Source organism: Festucalex cinctus, chromosome 6 (assembly GCF_051991245.1).
Source record: "Festucalex cinctus isolate MCC-2025b chromosome 6, RoL_Fcin_1.0, whole genome shotgun sequence".
NCBI lineage: Eukaryota > Metazoa > Chordata > Actinopteri > Syngnathiformes > Syngnathidae > Festucalex > Festucalex cinctus.
The window spans coordinates 5,313,021-5,332,086 of NC_135416.1; the positions used below are offsets into that span (position 1 = coordinate 5,313,021).

At 39.2% G+C, this 19,066-nt stretch overlaps 3 protein-coding genes across 9 annotated transcripts in view; 1 reads left to right on the top strand and 2 right to left on the bottom strand.

Moving 5' to 3' along the window:
- il15 (interleukin 15) lies at window positions 1-8,464 on the bottom strand. Of its 4 annotated transcripts, none has more exons than XM_077525154.1 (6): window positions 8,203-8,464; window positions 4,761-4,817; window positions 3,441-3,539; window positions 3,290-3,334; window positions 2,822-2,962; window positions 1-2,719 (listed from the first exon to the last, which is right to left on the bottom strand). In XM_077525154.1, the coding sequence occupies exons 1-6, from the start codon at window positions 8,242-8,244 to the stop codon at window positions 2,627-2,629; spliced, it is 477 nt and encodes a 158-aa protein (XP_077381280.1). In that variant the 5' UTR covers window positions 8,245-8,464; the 3' UTR covers window positions 1-2,626. The 4 variants fall into 4 exon arrangements, with proteins under 4 accessions (XP_077381280.1, XP_077381279.1, XP_077381281.1 ...); XM_077525153.1 differs by having other exon boundaries at window positions 3,452-3,539; window positions 4,732-4,817; window positions 8,203-8,462; XM_077525155.1 differs by having other exon boundaries at window positions 4,732-4,817; window positions 8,203-8,236.
- The window catches only part of rnf150a (ring finger protein 150a), a 20,883-nt gene continuing 5,513 nt past the window's right edge, over window positions 3,697-19,066 (top strand). The window contains exons 1-3 of one of the 4 annotated variants that reach the window (XM_077525147.1): window positions 3,697-4,079; window positions 4,788-4,837; window positions 14,600-15,170. In XM_077525147.1, the coding sequence (XP_077381273.1) occupies window positions 14,606-15,170 (565 nt within the window). In that variant the 5' untranslated portion in view covers window positions 3,697-4,079; window positions 4,788-4,837; window positions 14,600-14,605. Of the gene's footprint in view, window positions 4,080-4,787; window positions 4,838-14,500; window positions 15,171-19,066 lie in introns of those variants that run through there. The other 3 variants (XM_077525148.1, XM_077525149.1, XM_077525146.1) reach the window with 3 other exon arrangements.
- On the bottom strand, window positions 8,921-13,868 carry znf330 (zinc finger protein 330). Its single transcript, XM_077525152.1, has 10 exons — window positions 13,569-13,868; window positions 13,072-13,215; window positions 12,982-13,001; window positions 12,846-12,916; window positions 12,686-12,762; window positions 11,561-11,687; window positions 11,361-11,465; window positions 11,185-11,231; window positions 9,780-9,897; window positions 8,921-9,683 (listed from the first exon to the last, which is right to left on the bottom strand). Exons 2-10 carry the CDS (start codon window positions 13,189-13,191, stop codon window positions 9,439-9,441), a joined length of 930 nt encoding a protein of 309 aa, XP_077381278.1. The 5' UTR covers window positions 13,192-13,215; window positions 13,569-13,868; the 3' UTR covers window positions 8,921-9,438.

Below are 19,066 nucleotides of genomic sequence, written 5' to 3' on the forward strand. Positions count from 1 at the left end.
AACGATTTTATCTGTTTATTCACATCGAGAGGCAGAAACTCAGAGACGCTATACACAGGACAGGACAGGACGATAATCCGGCAAAACACACACAATTCTCAGACCCTTAAATAGACAGTCAAACAATCTCTTTGGTTGTGGCTAGACATATGAGTACTAGTACTGACATGGAATTCTCTGATTGGCTGTTGACTCTGTAATTACAGATGGTTCCCGACAACAACAAACATCATATAGCATAAAAGATCCTTGACATACATCATATAGCCTAAAACTAGTAGAAACTGGATGCAGTTACGTAACGGGTCGTGAACTCTGGCGCACGGTCATGAACTCTACTCAAACTTAACCCAGGCGTGACCCCAGACATGAGACAAGACCCAAACATTACCCCTGCATGACTCGCGTCACGACAACATGCTGCTGTTCTCTAACAAATAGCAAAAGTCACAACAAGTGCTTGAGACATGAGCGGACATTTCCTGGTTCATTGAAAAGCGAGATGTCAACAGTTTTCTTCCATTTGGATTCCGTGGCATGTGTTTATCATAAAAAATACGCAGAGGATCAAACAATTCGAGACATGTTTCATTTACAAAAAAAAAAAAAGCTGCTTTACAACATTCGGGAGACTTGAGCTTGCACGCTCCGATGCAAACAGTTGTCACGATGCGACAGATAACAGACGGATACGGGAGGAGTAGAAAGAAACATTTACCAGAAGTCTCCCGTCGATGAGGGTTGACTTTTCAGTGGCTCGTTGTGTATGAGAACGTTGCTTGTGTCACATACATTATAGCAGGTTTACAACCAGTCAGGTACAGTGAAACACCCTCCATATCGCGGATCCAACTTTCACGTTTTATATTTAATGGAACATTGATGCTAATTTCTGTTAGCCCGCCAGTGGCGTGTCACATTACATGTTAGCATTAAGCTAGCAGACTTTTGTTAGCAAGTTAGCATTTGGTTAAGTTGAAAATGGTGGTCTTTACCAAGGTTATGGAATGGAATAAAAACAAAACTGCTTTTTAAAAACTACAGCTTATATTTATAAAACTAATTAGTGAAAATGTCGTTTTTGTAGTTGTAAGTATACATGAGCTTTCGGGGATCATTTCAAATGTATTTTTTGGGGGGGTTGCTGTATATCCATACAGAAGAAGGAAGGACAAACTGGTTTGAGAATTGTTTTTATTATTATGCATTTGTTTTTATCTAGCACTCTACAAACACTCCATATATTTAAAACAATAAAACTAATAAAATAACATTAAACAAAGCACTACCCCCCCCAACGAAAAAAAAATCTACTCTAAAAAACTAAAGCTAAAAGAAAAAAAAAGTCAAAATAATTGTCTAAAAAAATCCAAACTATTATAACGATGGTCTTTATGTTTAATTCAGTTTTTTTTTTTTTTTTTAAGTGTCGGTTGTTTTTTTTGTTGTCTCGAGTGCAGATTCTCAGGCATCGTGATTCGTGGGTGGGCGGGTCTTATCGCCACGATAAAGGGGAGTTCACTGTACACTATACATTCAACATAGTTTTTCACTTTACGTTACATTCATTTATTTTTGGCAATTAGCATATTTTGGGCCAACAACATTCATTCCAGTTCTGCTTTTTAGCATATTTTTTGTACTTGTACATTCATGGATGCTCAGCAATTAGCTTATGGTCACAGTCAAACATTTCAATTTGCTACATTTCAACCTCTTAAGTCCAATCACTAGAATACTTCACACATTTCATTCACATTTAAGATACAAAGTGTTATTTAGAATGACAAAAAAAAAAACACAATCACAAATTATTCACATGTATATACAGTACTTAGGTGCACAAGTACTTGGACAATGACATTTTTTTGTTTTTGTTTTTTATGATTTTGATGAAATAGTTGGATTGAATAAAAGAAAAATGTCAGAAGGGAAGTTGTGTGGAAAAAAAATGAAGCATTAAATTTGTGTACTCATATTTTGTTTTGGTAACATTACCAAATATTCTTGTACATTGTAAGTTTTCATCTTTATTCTCATAACGTTAAGGTTTCTTTCTTGTAAATTACTTTATTATTCGTAACATTACACCTTAATTTTTGTAAAGACATCGCGGTTATTTTATTCATTAAGATATTTCTCTTGAAAAATCACCATTTTGTCTCATAAAATTTATGACTATATTATTATGACATTATTCTTGACTAACATTACTCTATTTAACTATTTATTCATAGTTTTTTTTTTCACACTAAGATTTTTTTTCTTGACTTTATTTTTGTAATATTACATTTATTCATGTAATATTATGACTTAAGATGTTCTGATCATTTTGTGTTGTTAGTTTTTCTTGTGACTTTACGACTTTATTGTTGTTTTTTTAATTGCAACCTCAATGTTGGAATTTATCATAAATTCCAACTTTTTTCCTGTTTTTTCTTGAATTTCACTTTTTGTAATATTAATCTTTTCTCTTGCTAATTGTTTTTCCTAATAAAATCAGCACAATTTTGTTCACGATTGTGTAAAGCTCTGTCATTGTCCAAAAACGTGTGGAGCTCAATGTAAATATAAAGTCGTTTGACTTTCTATACAATATATTACAGATTTGTACCTCATCTGCATTTTATTGAGCCATCGCTTGCAGGAGGGTTTTTAGTCTGTTCAGAAAAGTGGTGACGTTCCCGAGTGAGTGCGCCTCGCATGGCGGACAGCTGATCTGCAAGTAAAAAAAAAATAAAAAATAAAATAAAGCTCGATTTAGCTCGAGTTCACTGAACATAAATCGTGTTGGCGAAGGTTCCGGCACACGTAAACTCACAGCGTTGCCTTCCAGATGCAGATTGTCGTTGAAATTGAGGATGCACAAGACGTCATCGTTGTCAATATCAACATCCTCTTCGCCGATGACCATCACCAGCTCCACAAGGAAACACTTGAGGGACAAATTGTCACATTTGGCCTGCGGGAGAGAGCAACTACAAAATTTCAAGTGAATTCACTTCATAAGTACAACATTTATAATAATGTTTGGATATTGTTTTCTTGTAACAAAGCAACTTTGCATTCAATGATGCTGTATTGTAAAATTCCAATAATTCCCATATTTACTGGAATTTTACAGTAAATGCGAGTTTACTGGAATTTTACAGTAAATGTGGGAATTACTGGAACATACATATTTGTTTTTTAGAATTGCTCAAGCCTCACGAAATTTCTGCTGTTGGACTTTTGAGGTCTATGCTCCCGGAAAATTTTGTTTCAATGCGAATCGTAGCGTTTGACTTACTTGAATGTCGTTCATGGACGGCGCGTACAACATCGCGCTGGAATTCTGAAAGGGAAAAGTGAATAACATTTTGATTTCCGTTAATGGGATTCAAAACAAAAAAAGAAAAGAAAAACATTGCGAAGCGCTAAAAGCAAAAGGACTTGTATACCTTTTGCTCACCTGAATGAAGGGCGTCAGGCCGCTCAAGCACTGCTGCAGATCTTGAGAGTCGCGTACGGACAGCGCACATGAAGCCGAACTCAGGAAGCTGCCCAAGCAACAATGGAGACACTCGTTTAGTTACAGACGTGCTTGTGTTGTTTATATGCCATTAAATGAGTAGTCTGGTATACTAGAGAACATAATGTCCTGTATGGTTTGATTGAATGTTTTGGTGCTTAAATATACAGTTTAATTCACAGTAACGTCAATGCTAATTTCTGTTCCTAATTTCAATGCCGCTTTGCATTAGATGTTAGCATTAAGCTAGCTGTTGTTGTGGTTTGCGCGTGGGAGGAGTAAAAGAGTTGTTGTTGTTTTTTTTGTTTTTTTTAATGGTCTCTCTAGATTGCATTTGGCTCTGGAACATATCACTGCGTAGAGGATTTTTTTTTTCTTTTAAACTTTGTTTCTGAAGCATGTTGCATTCAATCTCCTTCTGTTCGATTTGTATTCATGTACAAGCCTTCCTTTTTTTTTTTCAGCCGCGGGTGCTTTTAAAGTGCTCGCTAAATAAAAGCGAGTTGAGAAAATTTGAGCCGCGTCCCCCGCGGTTGCAAGACCCCGGCTAACAAGTCAAAGACAAAAGGTAAGCAGAGCTGCAGTGACACAAATTAGCATTAGCTTCTGGTAAACAACACTTGATTGCTGGGTGAAGTTGTCAACATGGTTGCATTGGGGCTATAATGTGATTTTATTCTTGTGGTGATATGACTTTTTCTTACAGTAATGTAAAAAAAAAAAAATCTTTGTAAATTATGACTTCATTCTCCTAAAAGTCTGACTTCATTTTTGGTAGAATATTTTGGCATTTTCTAGTAATGTGATTTTTTTTTTTTTTTTTGCTTCATTTGGCAATTTTATTGTGTTAAGTATGGGAATATAATAAATAGTTTTGAAGATGTTATGGGTGAGCTGAATAATTTAAAATTGGAATCGGTGAAAAAAAATACTGCTTCGTTTGGGAATTTTATTGTGAAAATTGCGGAATTTTGATAATGTGGGAATTACTGCAATAGGGAAAAAAAATGGTTCCAAAAATGTTGTAAATGATCTGAATCGGTTACATGTGCAATGGGAAAGATGAGGAAATTTGAAACAAGTCACTTTGGAACAGAGTGACCTTATTTAGCGAGGTGAAAATATTGAAATTGGCGTGAATAGAATCAGTGTAGAAATGTGGACAGTGGAGTCGCCATGTGATGATGTTTGTTTGCGATCCGACCCCGCTGTCGTCGTACCTCAGCACAAATACACAAAGCCACCACACCTGAGTTGTGTGTCTGTCCCTGCACAGGTGTGGGCAGAGCCGCAGCCGGATGCCTGCCTGGAAACAACACGGAACGGGTTAGTGCACTTCCTCGCATGTTCGCCGCGTCCACGCGTCGCTGACGCTCAAGTCGGAAATCGACTGCGCGGTTGCGTGATTGACACGGAATGAATAGCTCGGCATTCTTTCCCACACGCAAAAATACATTTGTCATTTGTGTTACACAACAATATTCTGGCATGACGGATATAATAACGCTCACTTTTTGATTGGCACCGTGAGATAGATATTAAACACGTTTGTTTTGTGATAGCAGCTGTGATGAGTGACATGAGCCATTTTTACCGTTTTGATGACGATTTAGCTGCATGCGAGGGAAATAAATATTACTGATGATGCAATCCAAGCACAATATTTCCCAATCCTAAAATGTATTTAATATGGAAAAATATGTAGCACTCTATACAATCAGTAATAACTATAGCGAATGTAAAGATAAAACAGTATACCTAAGATTTAATACTGTTGCTCCTTCTGGTGTACCCACCTTGGACACTAGAGGCAGTATAATACTGTAGAATCATGTAGACACAAACGAAGAAGAGATTTCTTCTTCTTCTACTGTACGTGACTCAGTAAGCTTCTGTAGTATTAGTCATTTTTTTAAGGATACACAATCCACATTCCAAGTTATAATTTGGCAAATTTCATTTTTTTTTTTTTTTTTTTTTTTTTTTTTTTTTTTTTTTTTAATGTAGCCTATACTTTTGTTCAGTCCACACTTGTGGGAATCATTTTTACGAATTATTGACCAACGGAAAGTGTTGAAAATGGCTTACTGTCTTTGATGGTTGAACCTAGTAGAACGTCAGCTTAGCTTAATGCTAACAAACAATGTAAAACACCATTGACATGTTCACGTTTAGCATCAAAGTGACTCAGCTTAGCTTAATGCTAACAAACAATGTAAAACACCATTGACATGTTCACGTTTAGTGTCTAAGTGACACTTATTTGAACACAAACAGTGGAAAAACACTAGTTTTGGGGGGGTATGCTGAATAGTGGCCATTTTATTGGCCCAACGGCAGCAAATGTTGTTCCACTGTTTGTGTTCAAATAAATGTCACTTTGATGCTAAACATGAACATGTCAATGGAGTTTTACATTGTTTGTTAGCATTAAGCTAAGCTGACGTTCTACAAGGCAAAGCTATATTGTTTTCAATAAAGTGTAATTGTCTGATGTTTAGTGTGACGGTAAACTTCAACTGGGAGTTGCATGAAACGAGCTTGAGCCGCTTTTCTGAACAAGTTTTGATAAAAGCATTTCTGACGAGGTGATGAAACCAGATAAGCGCACTCTTACAGATGTGTGTTTACCTAAAGGACTGGCAGCTGATTTTTTTGCTGTAGCGAAAGTACACATTAGGTCGACAGGCGTTCATGTTGCTTTTGTTGTTGTTAGCTTAAATGGTTGCGTGTGTGCCAACTTTCACTTACACTATTTTGAATTGCGCGTAACTTTCACTTGGCTCCCCAGACCGAATGCGGTGATTCTATTTTAATTGTCAGTTTGACCCAATGCTGTTTACTCCGACAATGGACACGCTTCCTGAACGACTTCCTGAAGCCGACCAATAGAGGAAACGCAATCTGAAAGCTCTCCCAGATTGTTTTTGCATGTTTACTTGCCAATAGATCCTCTCAAATCTGGATTTTTCAAGAAGACATTTTGTTTGGTGATGTGTTCCACTGTAAATCACCACATGCACCGATCTCACGCTTACTTAATTTTAAGAATTGTATAATGGATCGGAGGCACAATGACTGTTGGCCCTATTTTCCTGTAAAGTGAAATAATGTTGGCGCGGTCGGGCCGGAAACTTTTAACTTTTGCTCTGAGTATGACGTCATCCTCACGATCCTGGCCGTGCGTGTCGCTGGCGTCCATTCCGCGTTTCGCCAGAGGGGTCGCAAATGTGCAAAAACTCTGAATCCTGCATCACGGGCCTTTAAATGAGCTGCTGAAGTCAATTGTTGCCTCCAATTAACGTTTTCTTTTTTTTTTTTTCTCCTTCTTGTTCAAAAAATAGGTCAACAGGGATGGGGAATCTAACTTACTAAGAAGAATTAAAACAGAAGGAAAAATGTTAACATGTATTTATTTATTTATTTATTCATTATTTTCAAATAAATATTGTTATTTTTATGTTTAAAGTAAAAAGAATGCCAAAGAATTAAATTAATTAAATATATATATAATATATATAAAATAATTAAAACATGAATATGATTTTCATTTAACAATAATCAATTGTGTTAAATTGTACTTTTGGCGAATCATCAACACGTGCGAGTGAGTGAGGGGGTACTCATGGTACGACAAAACGGTTTTGGGGGTACAGAACCCCAAAAAGTTTTGTAACTGAACCACTACTCTACACTAACTGAGAAGTATACTTCTGCAACTCGGTGATGAAGTGCTGCTTACTTAAGTGAAAACACAATCCAGCCTTTGTAAAGTGCAATACAGAACGCGAGCTGCAAAGACGCCTTTGTTCATTTGCAGCTTGGAGATGTCTCAGGCGTTGAACACTCAAAGGCAGAATTCATGGGATTATGATTGAATAATTGCATAATAATCATGTTACAAATATAAATGGCATGTGTTCTGGCTAATGCAATGCACATCCAATATGGCAGACGTGCTGACGTAATGCACAGAAAAGACACCCGATTATTATTATGTTTTATTTTTTTTCCCCCCACAAATACGAAGAGGCTCACTTGAATATTTAGAGTTGCAATACTTTTGTTTCATGCAGAAGTAGAATTTTTTTTAAAGACAATAAAAGAAAACATTTTAGATCTTTGTAGAAAAGGCTTTTGTAGCTCTCGTGTTTTCTTTTCTGTTAAATAAGAAAGGCTCTGCGTTGCCAATCCCTTCCCTTGAATGATTGCCATTGTAATGTCATGTGTCCCTAATGTCTGCAATTAAATGCTAATCTACTAAATGACAATTAACTCTTGTGACGTTGAAGAACGCCGGCTACAGCCAATCAAAACTAGTTGATTGTGCAACGGTCAAATAAATATGTTCTCGTCATATTTATCTCCGAGCTGCAGCTTGCAAATCATCCCACCCAAAGTGTCAAACCTCTGAGCTGCACGTCTTGAGAAAGTGCAGAGGGCGACGTTCCCAAACCACACCGATCCAACTCAAAGTGAAACTAAGACGGACTTTTTCCTGTTGCCGCTGTTATATTAAAAAAAAAAAAAAAAAAGCTGCTTGGCAGAGCAGAGCACGCGCGGTTCATGCGGTTAACCGAGCCGTGCAACCCACCACCCCACGCGCGTTGCCATTGCGCACGACTTGTCGCGTTCAATCGCAAACAAAAAACGCATGACAAGATTTAAAAAAAAAAGAAAAGTCATCTTACACGAGTAATCGTCTTGAGGAGGACGAGCAGGCGCGTCGTCATGAAGCCGCCGAGTGCGCCCCGCTGGTGTGGCGGAGTTGCAGTCCACCGGTCACCGCAACATGTCGCCACACTGACTGCCGCGGGACTTGGACGGAGGATTCCTTCCGTGTAGGCTCTTGTCAGCGGCTACGAAGTCGACGACGCACGCCGCGCGGAGATCCCTCAAGAAATAAAGTTACACATTACACGCTCATGCTCAGTGAAGTGAACGCCTCTGATTCGTCACCTGAATGAGGAGGGAGGGAGGAAGAAGAGGGAGGGAAGCGGATCAATTTGTGGTGCTTTTTATATTCTCCACCATTCAAAGTGCATCCGATGAAATAACTATATTTGTGACTACCCCCCAAAAAAACAAGAAAAAAAAAAACCCACAGGATATCTATAACATCCGAACTTTATTTGGGGTTCATGGGGCCCTTTAAATGGTGGCAGGTATGTACACTTCTGACTCCTATTTAACATGTTTGCGGGTGTGCACACTTTAGCAAACACTATTTCCCCTCTCAAAGATTTTTGTTTGGTCATGTTACAGGTTAAAGGTCACATTTGAACATGGGTGTGTAGACTTTTTTTATATTCACTTTATGCATTATGTATATATTATTGTTTATTGTTCTGATTATGATGTGTGGATGTGAATCTAATGTAGTGTTATTTCCAGAAAAGAAATGGTTAATTTCTGTGATAATTATTTTATTGTGGCACGTAACATATTTGACAGTGTAGTCAATAAAAAAAAATGATCAAAAGTTTGAGGGAACAAAACTAGTGTTTCGATACCGATACTGGTATCGCCATCGGCCCCGATACTGCATTAAAACAGTTGTATCGGTATCAGCGAGTACTAACAAGTAACATGGCAATGTCTAAATTCTAACGCTAATATAGGACTTTGGATGCAGCATCTTGTGTCTTGCTTGTGCACGACATTCACTGATATGTGACATATTCACTGCACGCTGATCTTAGATATCCTATTGGCCCTTGAATCCTCTGAACCAATGGCAGGACAACTTTTTCATGTTGAGAAGAAAAAAAAAAAAAAAACTTAGGTATCGGTATGGTATTGGCATCGGCCGATACTGCAAAGCTGGGTATCGGAATCAGTATCGGGGGCATAAAAAAAAAATGGTATCGGAACAACATGAAACAAAACCGCCACCTGACTTTTTAATAAAACTTTGTTGTCCCATTTCAGACTTTGGCAGCTCCGTCTAATTTAAGAGCGGCCATTTCTTCTTCGCCCTCGTCTTCCTCCTCTTCATCATCTTCATCATCATCATCATCCTCATAGTCATCATCGTCGTCGTCGTCATCGTAGTTGCGTCCTCCGCCTCCGGACGCGACGTTTTTCCAGTAGTTGTCGTAGCCAGACGCTCCGTAATCATCGTCGTCATCGTCATCAGCGCCAGCCTGCCGTCCGAATTTCAACGTGCGAGCTGCGATGGACGCGGTGGGGTGAGAATGAGAACACGTGCACACAGAGTGATGGTCATGTGACACGTTTGCACGCTGAGGCGTTTGCGGGGACTCACTGGACACGCTGAGGTCTTTGGTCTCTTGCGTCTCGTGGCCACACTTGGGGCACGGCGGCGCCTTCCCTTTCTCCTGCTTGAACACTTTGCTCTTGGCGTGGTCGTCGCAATAGCATGACTTGGGAGGACAACAGAGACTTTTAATGTCGCCTCGTAGTAATTGGAGTTGCCATATTGGAAAAAAATTGGATTCGCATTCATGTAAAAGCCAAAAATTAAACACTGGTGTTGTTTTTCGTGTTAGCGGATGACGTTAACTTCCGATAAGTGACACACTGAAATATTTTGGTTAAGTACAATGCTTGCTCTCCTTTTTAATTCCCTTGCTCACATAGACGAGTTGTCGTCATGGTAATGAAAGCCAGATTAGAATGAGAAAACCTCAAAACAGGCTCATTTCACACCTTGGGACTAAATCAGGAGCAGACAGACTTGTTTTTTATTTTTAAACCAGAATACGGCCCACGCCATTCATAGATGATTATAGTGATTATCTTTGTTTTTTAATAAGACATTTACGAACATCTGCTTTTACTTTGAAAAACAATGATCAACACTTTTGCCAATTTTCTGACATGATACAAACCAAACCAGGAAGTGAATCATGTTTTTTTTGTTATTAAAGGTGATACTTGACTCATTGAGCCATTTTCAGCAGTAAAAAGTTAATATTTTGTCGATAATTACTGTGGTAATTTCATTATTTTTCATGTACAATTAATACATTTAAAAAGTAATTTTTCTACTTGCTGTCGACTGATGATGACATCACCTGTGCTGAGCAAGTAGCAAACGACCAATCATGGCACATTTTACTGACCAAACCCAGAAAACAGGTGAACCATGGTTGGTCGTTACCTACTTCCTCAGCACAGGTGATGTCGTCCTCAGTCGAAAGCAAGTAAAAAAAAAATACTTTTTTAAAGGTATAATTGTACTGTAAATGAAAAATAATGAAGTTATCAAATTCATTCTGGACAAAATATGAACGTTTCACTGCTGAAAATTGCTCAATGAGTCAAGTATCCCTTTAAATAATATTAAATAATGTGACGTCCTGTTTGTTTTAATGAACGGATGGAAATGTCCCCCCCCCCCAAAAAAAAAAAAAAAAAGTCAATGAAAAAAAATACACATTAATCAATCATTAAACTAATCATTAGTTGCAGCCCCAATTTCAACAAATATGTAAATCTGCAGTGGGCTGGATTAAAAAAAAAAAAAAAAAAGTCATATTTTGCCCACCGCTGACCTATAAATAGTGTTAGGTAATGCAGCAATTCTTATCTTTTGGCGTATTTTGACCAACACGTTATTAAGACACCTGGAAAATGTTTTGAATTATAACAAAAATGCACATAACTCATGTTGTACTCTGCACAGGTAAGCAAAGCTGCATTCCTACCTTACAGCGCAGGCACGAGTGCTGGCCCAGTCGGTTACAGGAAACGCCTAGATTGGAATGAAGGGTAGGGAAGAAAAAAAAAAAAAAAAAAAAATCCAGGTTACGAATGCATGCCAACCCTGCCGATATAATTGCACACCTCCTCCTAAATATGAACCAAGACACTAGTGACTCACATTTGTATGTTTCGGCTTGAAGGACTTGGCAGCTGGCCTGGTGCTCAAATTGATCATCCTCACACAGGAAGTTTTGACAGAAGGAGCAGCGGAAAATACGCCCGCCTGTTGAAGGAATGAGGGGAAATGTGAGGGCAACTTAACCCAATATAATTAATGTGTGTGCATGGGGAGTGGAGGGGGGTGGGGGGGTGTCTCACCGTGGTCCCACACTCCGCGTTCGCACTCAATGCAGTCAGCTTCAGTCAGAGGACACATGCAGGCGTGAGTGCTCAGGCATTTCCTACTGTGGCACACCCAAGCTTCACAGAAGTCGCATACTGCTCCCTAGCGGCCGCAGAGGTGATTTGCATCACAAAAACAAGTCCAGTGCAGGCTACATGTACACAAACATTAGTTCAAAATAATATTTGATTCAAAGTATTGCTTTAATTCTGTCTTCACCTTGATAATAATGCTTTATTTTAATTGAAACAGTCGCAGAGGTATTCATTTGACAATGGTCACCATTTCCAACATGGTTTTATACCGGAAATATATATATATATATATATATATATATATATATATATATATATATATATATATATTAGGGGTGTGAATTGCCTAGTACCTGACGATTCGATTCGTATCACGATTCACAGGTCACGATTCGATTCGATACCGATTAATCCCGATGCGAATTTATAAGCCGATTGTTGCGATTTTTTTTCATTCAAATTTAGAAAATACTAATCAGTAAGCTTGTAGAGTAAGATTTATATGAAAATGTATTATTTATTTATCTGAAATTTCAGTCTTATAGAGGTTGTAATTTGTTTCATGTTTGAACAGCATTGAAATAAAATATTAAGGCTTAATGTTCCGTTCATATAACATTCTTCCATGCTTAAGGTGTGAATCCTAAAAAAAAAAAAAAAAAAAAAAAAAAAATCGATTTTGCAATTATTGAATCGATTCGAGAATCGCGCGATGTAGTATCGCGATATATCGCCGAATCGAATTTTTTTTAACACCCCTAATATATATATATATGTTTTTTGTTTTTTTTTTGTAAAACTACATTGCCTTTTTCTTCTGAAATGCGACTATAAACTGTTTTTTCCAGAAGTTATTTTTGTTGTTGTTGTTAACACAGAATGTAAAATGGGCCAATTAAATTAGCATTGATGTTGTTATACAAACTTTGAAATTACTTGGAAATAAAATCGTATTTGAGGAATATTTTTTTTCCTGTAAATTTCATTAAAAAAAATCCAAATTGTACAATCTCATCATGGATCATTCAGACTTTGGATGCAGGACTACGTTTGCTTCCAACTTACCACCATTCCCATGCCGGTGCTGTAGATCCCAGGGTGTTTGACGACGCAGTCTGAAGCCTTCATGCACTTGGTTTTGCCTTGTGTGTAAAAAAATAAATAAAAAATGAACCAACATACAACATAACGAAAGAGCAAAATTGTGAAATATTTTTGCACTCACCGCATTGTGCACATGTGGGAAGTTTCTGCACGGCATTGCAAAAGTAACAGAACGCTCTGTTCTTCTGTTTCCTAGGAAAAGAAAACAAGGTGAGCGCTTTGTCGATCCTAACAGCATTGCTGATTGAAATGCTCACCTCTGACATTTGTCACAATCCTACATAGCGGGGAGAAAGAAGACATTCATGGCTGTGACACTTAAAAATGTGTAAAATGAACCATCTCACCATGTTGACATTGCAAGGGTGTTTTGCCAAGTCCACCAGGTCGCGGTTGGCTCGGCTCTGTTTCTCTCGTTCCTTTCGGTTCTCCGCCTTTTTCCGGGCACCAGTCTTCTTTTTGGGCATTTTGGCACTCAAAAGAAAAGTAACCTTCACCAGAACCCACGCCAAGCATTAAAGTGACGCTATGATAATGAACTCGACAAATGTGAAGACTTTAAATTGCTTGTCTAGTATCAATACTTCTCAGCTATATCAAATAGTTAATGAAACTCGTCAGGAAAAGGGCAATTAAAAGTTTGAAGTGGTCTAGCGGTACGATATCACTAGTGGCTAGCCACTAACGTTACGATAAATTACATACGTAAGAAAGAGTAATTTACGACGTTCACTTTTAGAGCCAATAGTACGTTGTTAAGTACTTAATTTAAATGTTCCGGCGGTTACATCTAGGTGTCATTTTGAATGAAAGCAAAAGACCAAAACGTTATTTTTCACTTTACCGAAAAGGATGAACAAGTCCACTGTTCCGTCCAGAAAATGTAATCGGGTGGAAAACAATACCCTAGCGTTAGTTAGTTCCGCGTTCGACGCGGAAGCCAGAAGATTTTTTTTCTTCCATTTCCTTCTTTTTCTTTTTTTTAACTTTACAGAAAGATAAGCGATTCAACTAGTCCGTCTAAAAAAAAAAAATGTCCACACAAATATAAAAATAGACAATATGTACAAGCATGACCACCCGTTGTCGTGCACATTAGGTCACCTTTTGTGGGACATTTATTTTGCAATTTTCCCAGTATCATCAAAATTTTGCATGGAATTTGAAAAATATATGTTTTTGGGGGGGGGAATGGACATATATCATTGCAAGTGGTGTAAGATACATTGACAAGTGTTGCACATGATGAGAAGTCTTTGTCCTTTGAGATCAATCTTATGTTCTTATTTAGTAATGTTTATTTACACAAAATAAGAATTTCCAAATTCCTTCTAAATTTTCATATATTTCTTGCAGATTGCAAACAAGACCTGTTTGTTTTTATTTACATTTTAAATGCAACATTTAATTGAATACAGTATTGTTAAAGTCATTTATGATTTATACATTTAAGGGCAGTGTTAATGTTCAAAGTGCATAATGTTGCAGTAGCTTACAATAACAAACATACATTTCAGGAATAAAAAAAAAACAAAAAACAAAAACAGTCTTGTTTTTAATGAACACGAAAGTTGATAACTCAACTGGTAATGTACGTGGTACACGTTGGTAGTGGTGGTGGTGGTATGACATAAATTATGTCATAATTTATTTATGACATAAATTAATAATTCCTCGCAGTTTTTTTTCTTTTTCTTTTTTTTTCCTTTTTTTTTTGCACGTAGAGCTTTTATTTTTAGTCAGGCAGATCAACGTGCCCCTATGCTTCAAAGCAACATTGGCCGCGCCCATGTCACGTGCTCTACTGTGCTTGACCAATCAGAAAGCGGCAACTGACAACTAAACCCACCACCCCCCTCCGTCCGCCCCTCGCAGGTGGTGATGTGTAGTAGAGTTCTCGCAAGTGGATCAGCACCAGTCGAGTGGTCGCCACCCGGACCCGTGCTCGTTTGTTTGTTATTAATTGCTGTATTTCCGGGTTGCACCATGGCGCCGTCTATCACTCGCCTGTGCCGCAGTGTGGCTCTCTCGACGTGGCTCGTCTCCTCCCTGTGCTCGGTGCACCTGTTGTGCTTGGACTTCACCGTGGCCGAGAAGGAGGAGTGGTACACGGCCTTCGTCAACATCACCTACCTGGACCCGCTCACCGCCAGGCCGCGCAGCGACAAGAGCGAGTGCGGCCGCTATGGCGAGCACTCGCCCAAGAGGGAAGCCCGGGGACTGGTGTTTGCTCCGTCGCTGCCGCAGGACCGACAAATGTGCGAGCCGGCGGCCCGCTTCCCGCCGGCGTCGCGCTCCGCCGCCGCCTGGGTGGCGCTGGTGGCCGCGGGGAACTGCACTTACCGCGAGAAGATCCGGAACGCGGCCGGCCACAACGCCTCGGCAGTGGTCGTGTACAATGTGGGCTCCAGTGGTACCAATGACACCATCACCATGCCCCACTCTGGTGAGACCAACACACACGCAGGCTTTTTTTTCCATGAGTGTTCCATCCTGCTACAGAATTCAATGCAAACATATGCAATTATTAGCTGAATGGGTCACCTGTTCACATTCTTTATGCTCTTAACGAAACAAATTAAAGCATTGTCTACATAGGAATCGGTGTCAAGGAAGTATGATGACGTGATGGCTCTCAATTGAGCTCGTTATTTGCAGCAAAACTCACGTTTTCTGTCATTGTGCTCCTCTTTGTGGCATTTTTGTGTCAACGAACTAAGTTGAAGTGAGTTGAGGATCTTCATTTGGACAAAAGTAGTGATTTTGCAGCCATCATGTGGCATCTTGGTGCCAGGGAACTATGTTGAAATGAGCCAAGGAGCTTTATTGCCAAACTATGAAGACATTTTGACAATAGTAGAGGCTTTGCCGCCGCCTTGTGACACCACGGCTAATAAATGGAAACTCACCTAGTCACTGTTTTGTGCTGATCTTGAGGAATTTTGGTGCCTGAGCTTGACTTAGATGCAATTAGTGCTTTCCTGTCATCTTCCAGCATCTACAGGCAACTATAAACAGGGACGTCAATTACTTGCAGATTTTTGCTTGTTCATGTCAAGGTTCATTCTCTATCCCCCACGAATTGCCCTGGGGCTCGCATCTTCCTATTTTCGCAAAGTCGTGACCAATTTTAGGCAAGTTACACAAATTATTATTTGTTTGGTTGTTTAGAAATAGCCTCTGGAAATTATGGTTATTATTCAACAAAATATTTACATTATGTTACGATGTTACACCTAGTTTCAAGTAAATTTGACATACTGCCTAAAGCATATTGCTAGCTATGACGTGCGCTAGCCAAAGGCTGAACTGCAAAGTATTTGTTTAGTTGCTAGAACATCAGTGAGTAACATTTCCTGACACTCACACAATATTGACTTTCCTGGAACAAAAAACAAAATAAACTTCTTTTTTTTAAATTATTATTATTATTATTAAACTAGCTGTTCCTATTCGTGACTCGCTTTTGGGTCACAACCCACCAAGTTGAGAACTACTGCTGCAGAGTGAACGTTTTTCAGCCAACTCAGTTCAACAGTTTGCTGTTTGTGTTTGTTTTCTGTCTAACCTATATCTAGCTATTTGTTTAAAAACTCTCATATTTGAGTTTTTTGTGCTCATTCTAAAACCTTAAGATGCCAGCAAAGCACAAATAGGTACCTTGATTTACTACTGTGATGTTTTTCAGTAGAATGATCTTACCTATATTTGCCTAACCGCAGATTTTTGTGCTCTTCCTGGACATAAAAACAGCAGAAAAGTGGATGTACACAAAACTCCCAAATAGACCCGCACCAAGTTTTCCAGCTGTAAATATTCTGCCAGTGTGTTGCTCGTTTTCATGAAGGAGTGGCGGCCTGCTACCAGAATAAAACCGCAGAAATGCCTCCAGCCTTATTTGACAGGCTCCACTTGGAAATGCGTGACTCTTTTTTTGGCAAATTGTCAGAAATCTCGAGATTTATCACGGATGTCCATCATTTTTGCCAATTAATCCTGGAATGGTTTCAAGAATGATAACGCCTCCAGGAGTGTTTGGTCGTCCATGGCAACAAAATAAATCCTAAAGCACGTCAACGTGGCACCAGCCCAACAAACTACACCTGCACCAAAGCACTTACTAGTTCCAAGATATGTTTTTTTTTCCCAAGACCTCCGCTTCCTTGAATCAAAGAGGTGGAGTAGGGGACGTGGTGATGTCATCGCTGGCAGACAGACGAGGAAGGCGATGTAGAGCGCGTCGACCGGTGTTTTAGACCCGACGCGGGGCTGCCAAATAAAGAGCGGAACTTTTCCTGAGCGCCGAGCCAATGCAGCTGGGCTGCAAAAAAAAAAAAAAAAGTACTCAGGCTGGGTTTAACCCTTTCATGTCACAATTGGATACTTAGACTAACTTTTACTGAGCCAAGGCACATAATTTGTTCTTATTCATTTTTGTTGGACTTGCGAGTTCAGATGTGTGAATGATAATGGCAGTGAACTCAATTCAACTCACTTGACAAAAAATAGAAATTTGGAGGTCATTAAAAAGAGGCATCTAGCTGTTTAAGGCCACCTGCTGTCAAAAAACATGAAACAAACACTGAGCATTGTCACTTTTAGTCGATAGCAAGTGGCAAAATGGCCGCCCCTCTGATATGAATAAAAAACAAAGTCGACCAAACATTAAATTTAAAAAATGGATTTAACAAAAATTAAGCAGAAAAATCCACCTTTTTTTTTTTTTTTTTTGTATCCATTTAAGGCGGCGGCCATTTTGCCACTAACTGTCGAGTGAAAATGACATCACATTACATTGTAGTGTAGTCTGCCGGTGAAGTCGGGGTCCCTTTTTTCTTCAGACTTCACAAGTGGAATTTCCGACTTCAAGGTGGCGTTCCCGTACACACTTCCTGGTTTGAACTCTGAAAAGTCCGACTTCCGACCATCCTCAAATGCAGCATTAGCTGAGCCCCGTGCAGCTGTGATGTCATTTTCAGTCAACTGCAAGTGGCAAAATGGCCGCCACTGATAAAAATGGGTGGATTTTGGTGCTGATAATGCATTTTCTAAAAACACAATATTAATCAGAAAGCCATGTTTGGACTATTGTGGGTTCACAGGACATTTTATTGTCACAAAAATGTTTGACTTGACTTCCACCCGTGTGGTTGTGTTCAATAAAATGATAAATGTGTTGGACAAGTGGATGTAAATATCCCAGTCAGCTGACTGTTGACAACGCTGCCACACGTTCGGATGCTACTTAAGCAAATCCGCTTATTTAGCTACATGGCAGCATCAACCATCTGTCACGGTCATCCCAAAGGTGGCAGTTGGCCGCCTGAGCGTGCTTTGTTGGTGTTAACATGGCGAGCATTATCTTCCTAACACCTCGCTCGTGTTATCTCTCGCCACTGTAAGGAGAACAGTGTGTGTCGTTTGTTTGTACTCTGGAGGACTCTGTGTTTCAATAGACGGCAGCAAAAATTCCGCTTTTAATTAATTAGGTTTGACTCCGCGAGCACGGTTGGCTGACTTTTAGCAGTTACATAAATGGATTTATGCAGTAGTGCGGTGCAACAAGTGGTGGTAATGTTAGCAGATTTGCACTGGTGGCTCTTGTGTGACAGCGGGAGACATGTTTGTTGTCTGAGAAGTTCAGAAGTCACCCCTGGGAGTTGCCATGAAGTTCATTGAGGGAGGCCAGGGAATATGATGTGCCGTCACTCTTTTGAATCAAGTCCCTGAAAGCACACAACTTGTTATTCTCATATGACGAGTGGAAACGGTTGAGGTTCCATGCGTCACAGATTGTCCAGCATGCGTAACATTTTTTTTGCCAACAATGTGGTGAAGGCAAAAATGTTTCGTTCACATTTTTTAACTGTAAAACAAGTTGAGCTGTAACTAGCAAGTTGATTATTTTGTCGCTTAAAAGGGAAGTCAACCTTAAACATTTCTTGACAATAGTCTAAACATGACATTCTGATTAATATTACATTTGTGCAATATGAGGTATGAAGCAAAATCAGGCCATTTTCATCCATCTCAAAAGGGCGTCCATTTTGACACTTGCTGTCGACTGAAGATGACATCAATGTTGCTCAGGCAATGACCAATCACAGGTCACCTGTTTTCTTAAGCCGAGCTGTGATTGGTTGTTACCTGAGCAACTGTGATGTCATTTTCACTTTGACAGCAAGTGGCAAAATTGCCGCCCCCTGAGATGGATAAAAATGGCTGGATTTCGCTTCTTAACTCATATTGCGCTAACACTAATATTAGCCGCAATACGATTATTAGACCAGTGGGGCTGCATAGAACATGTTATTTGTCAAAAAAAAATATTGGTGGTTGATT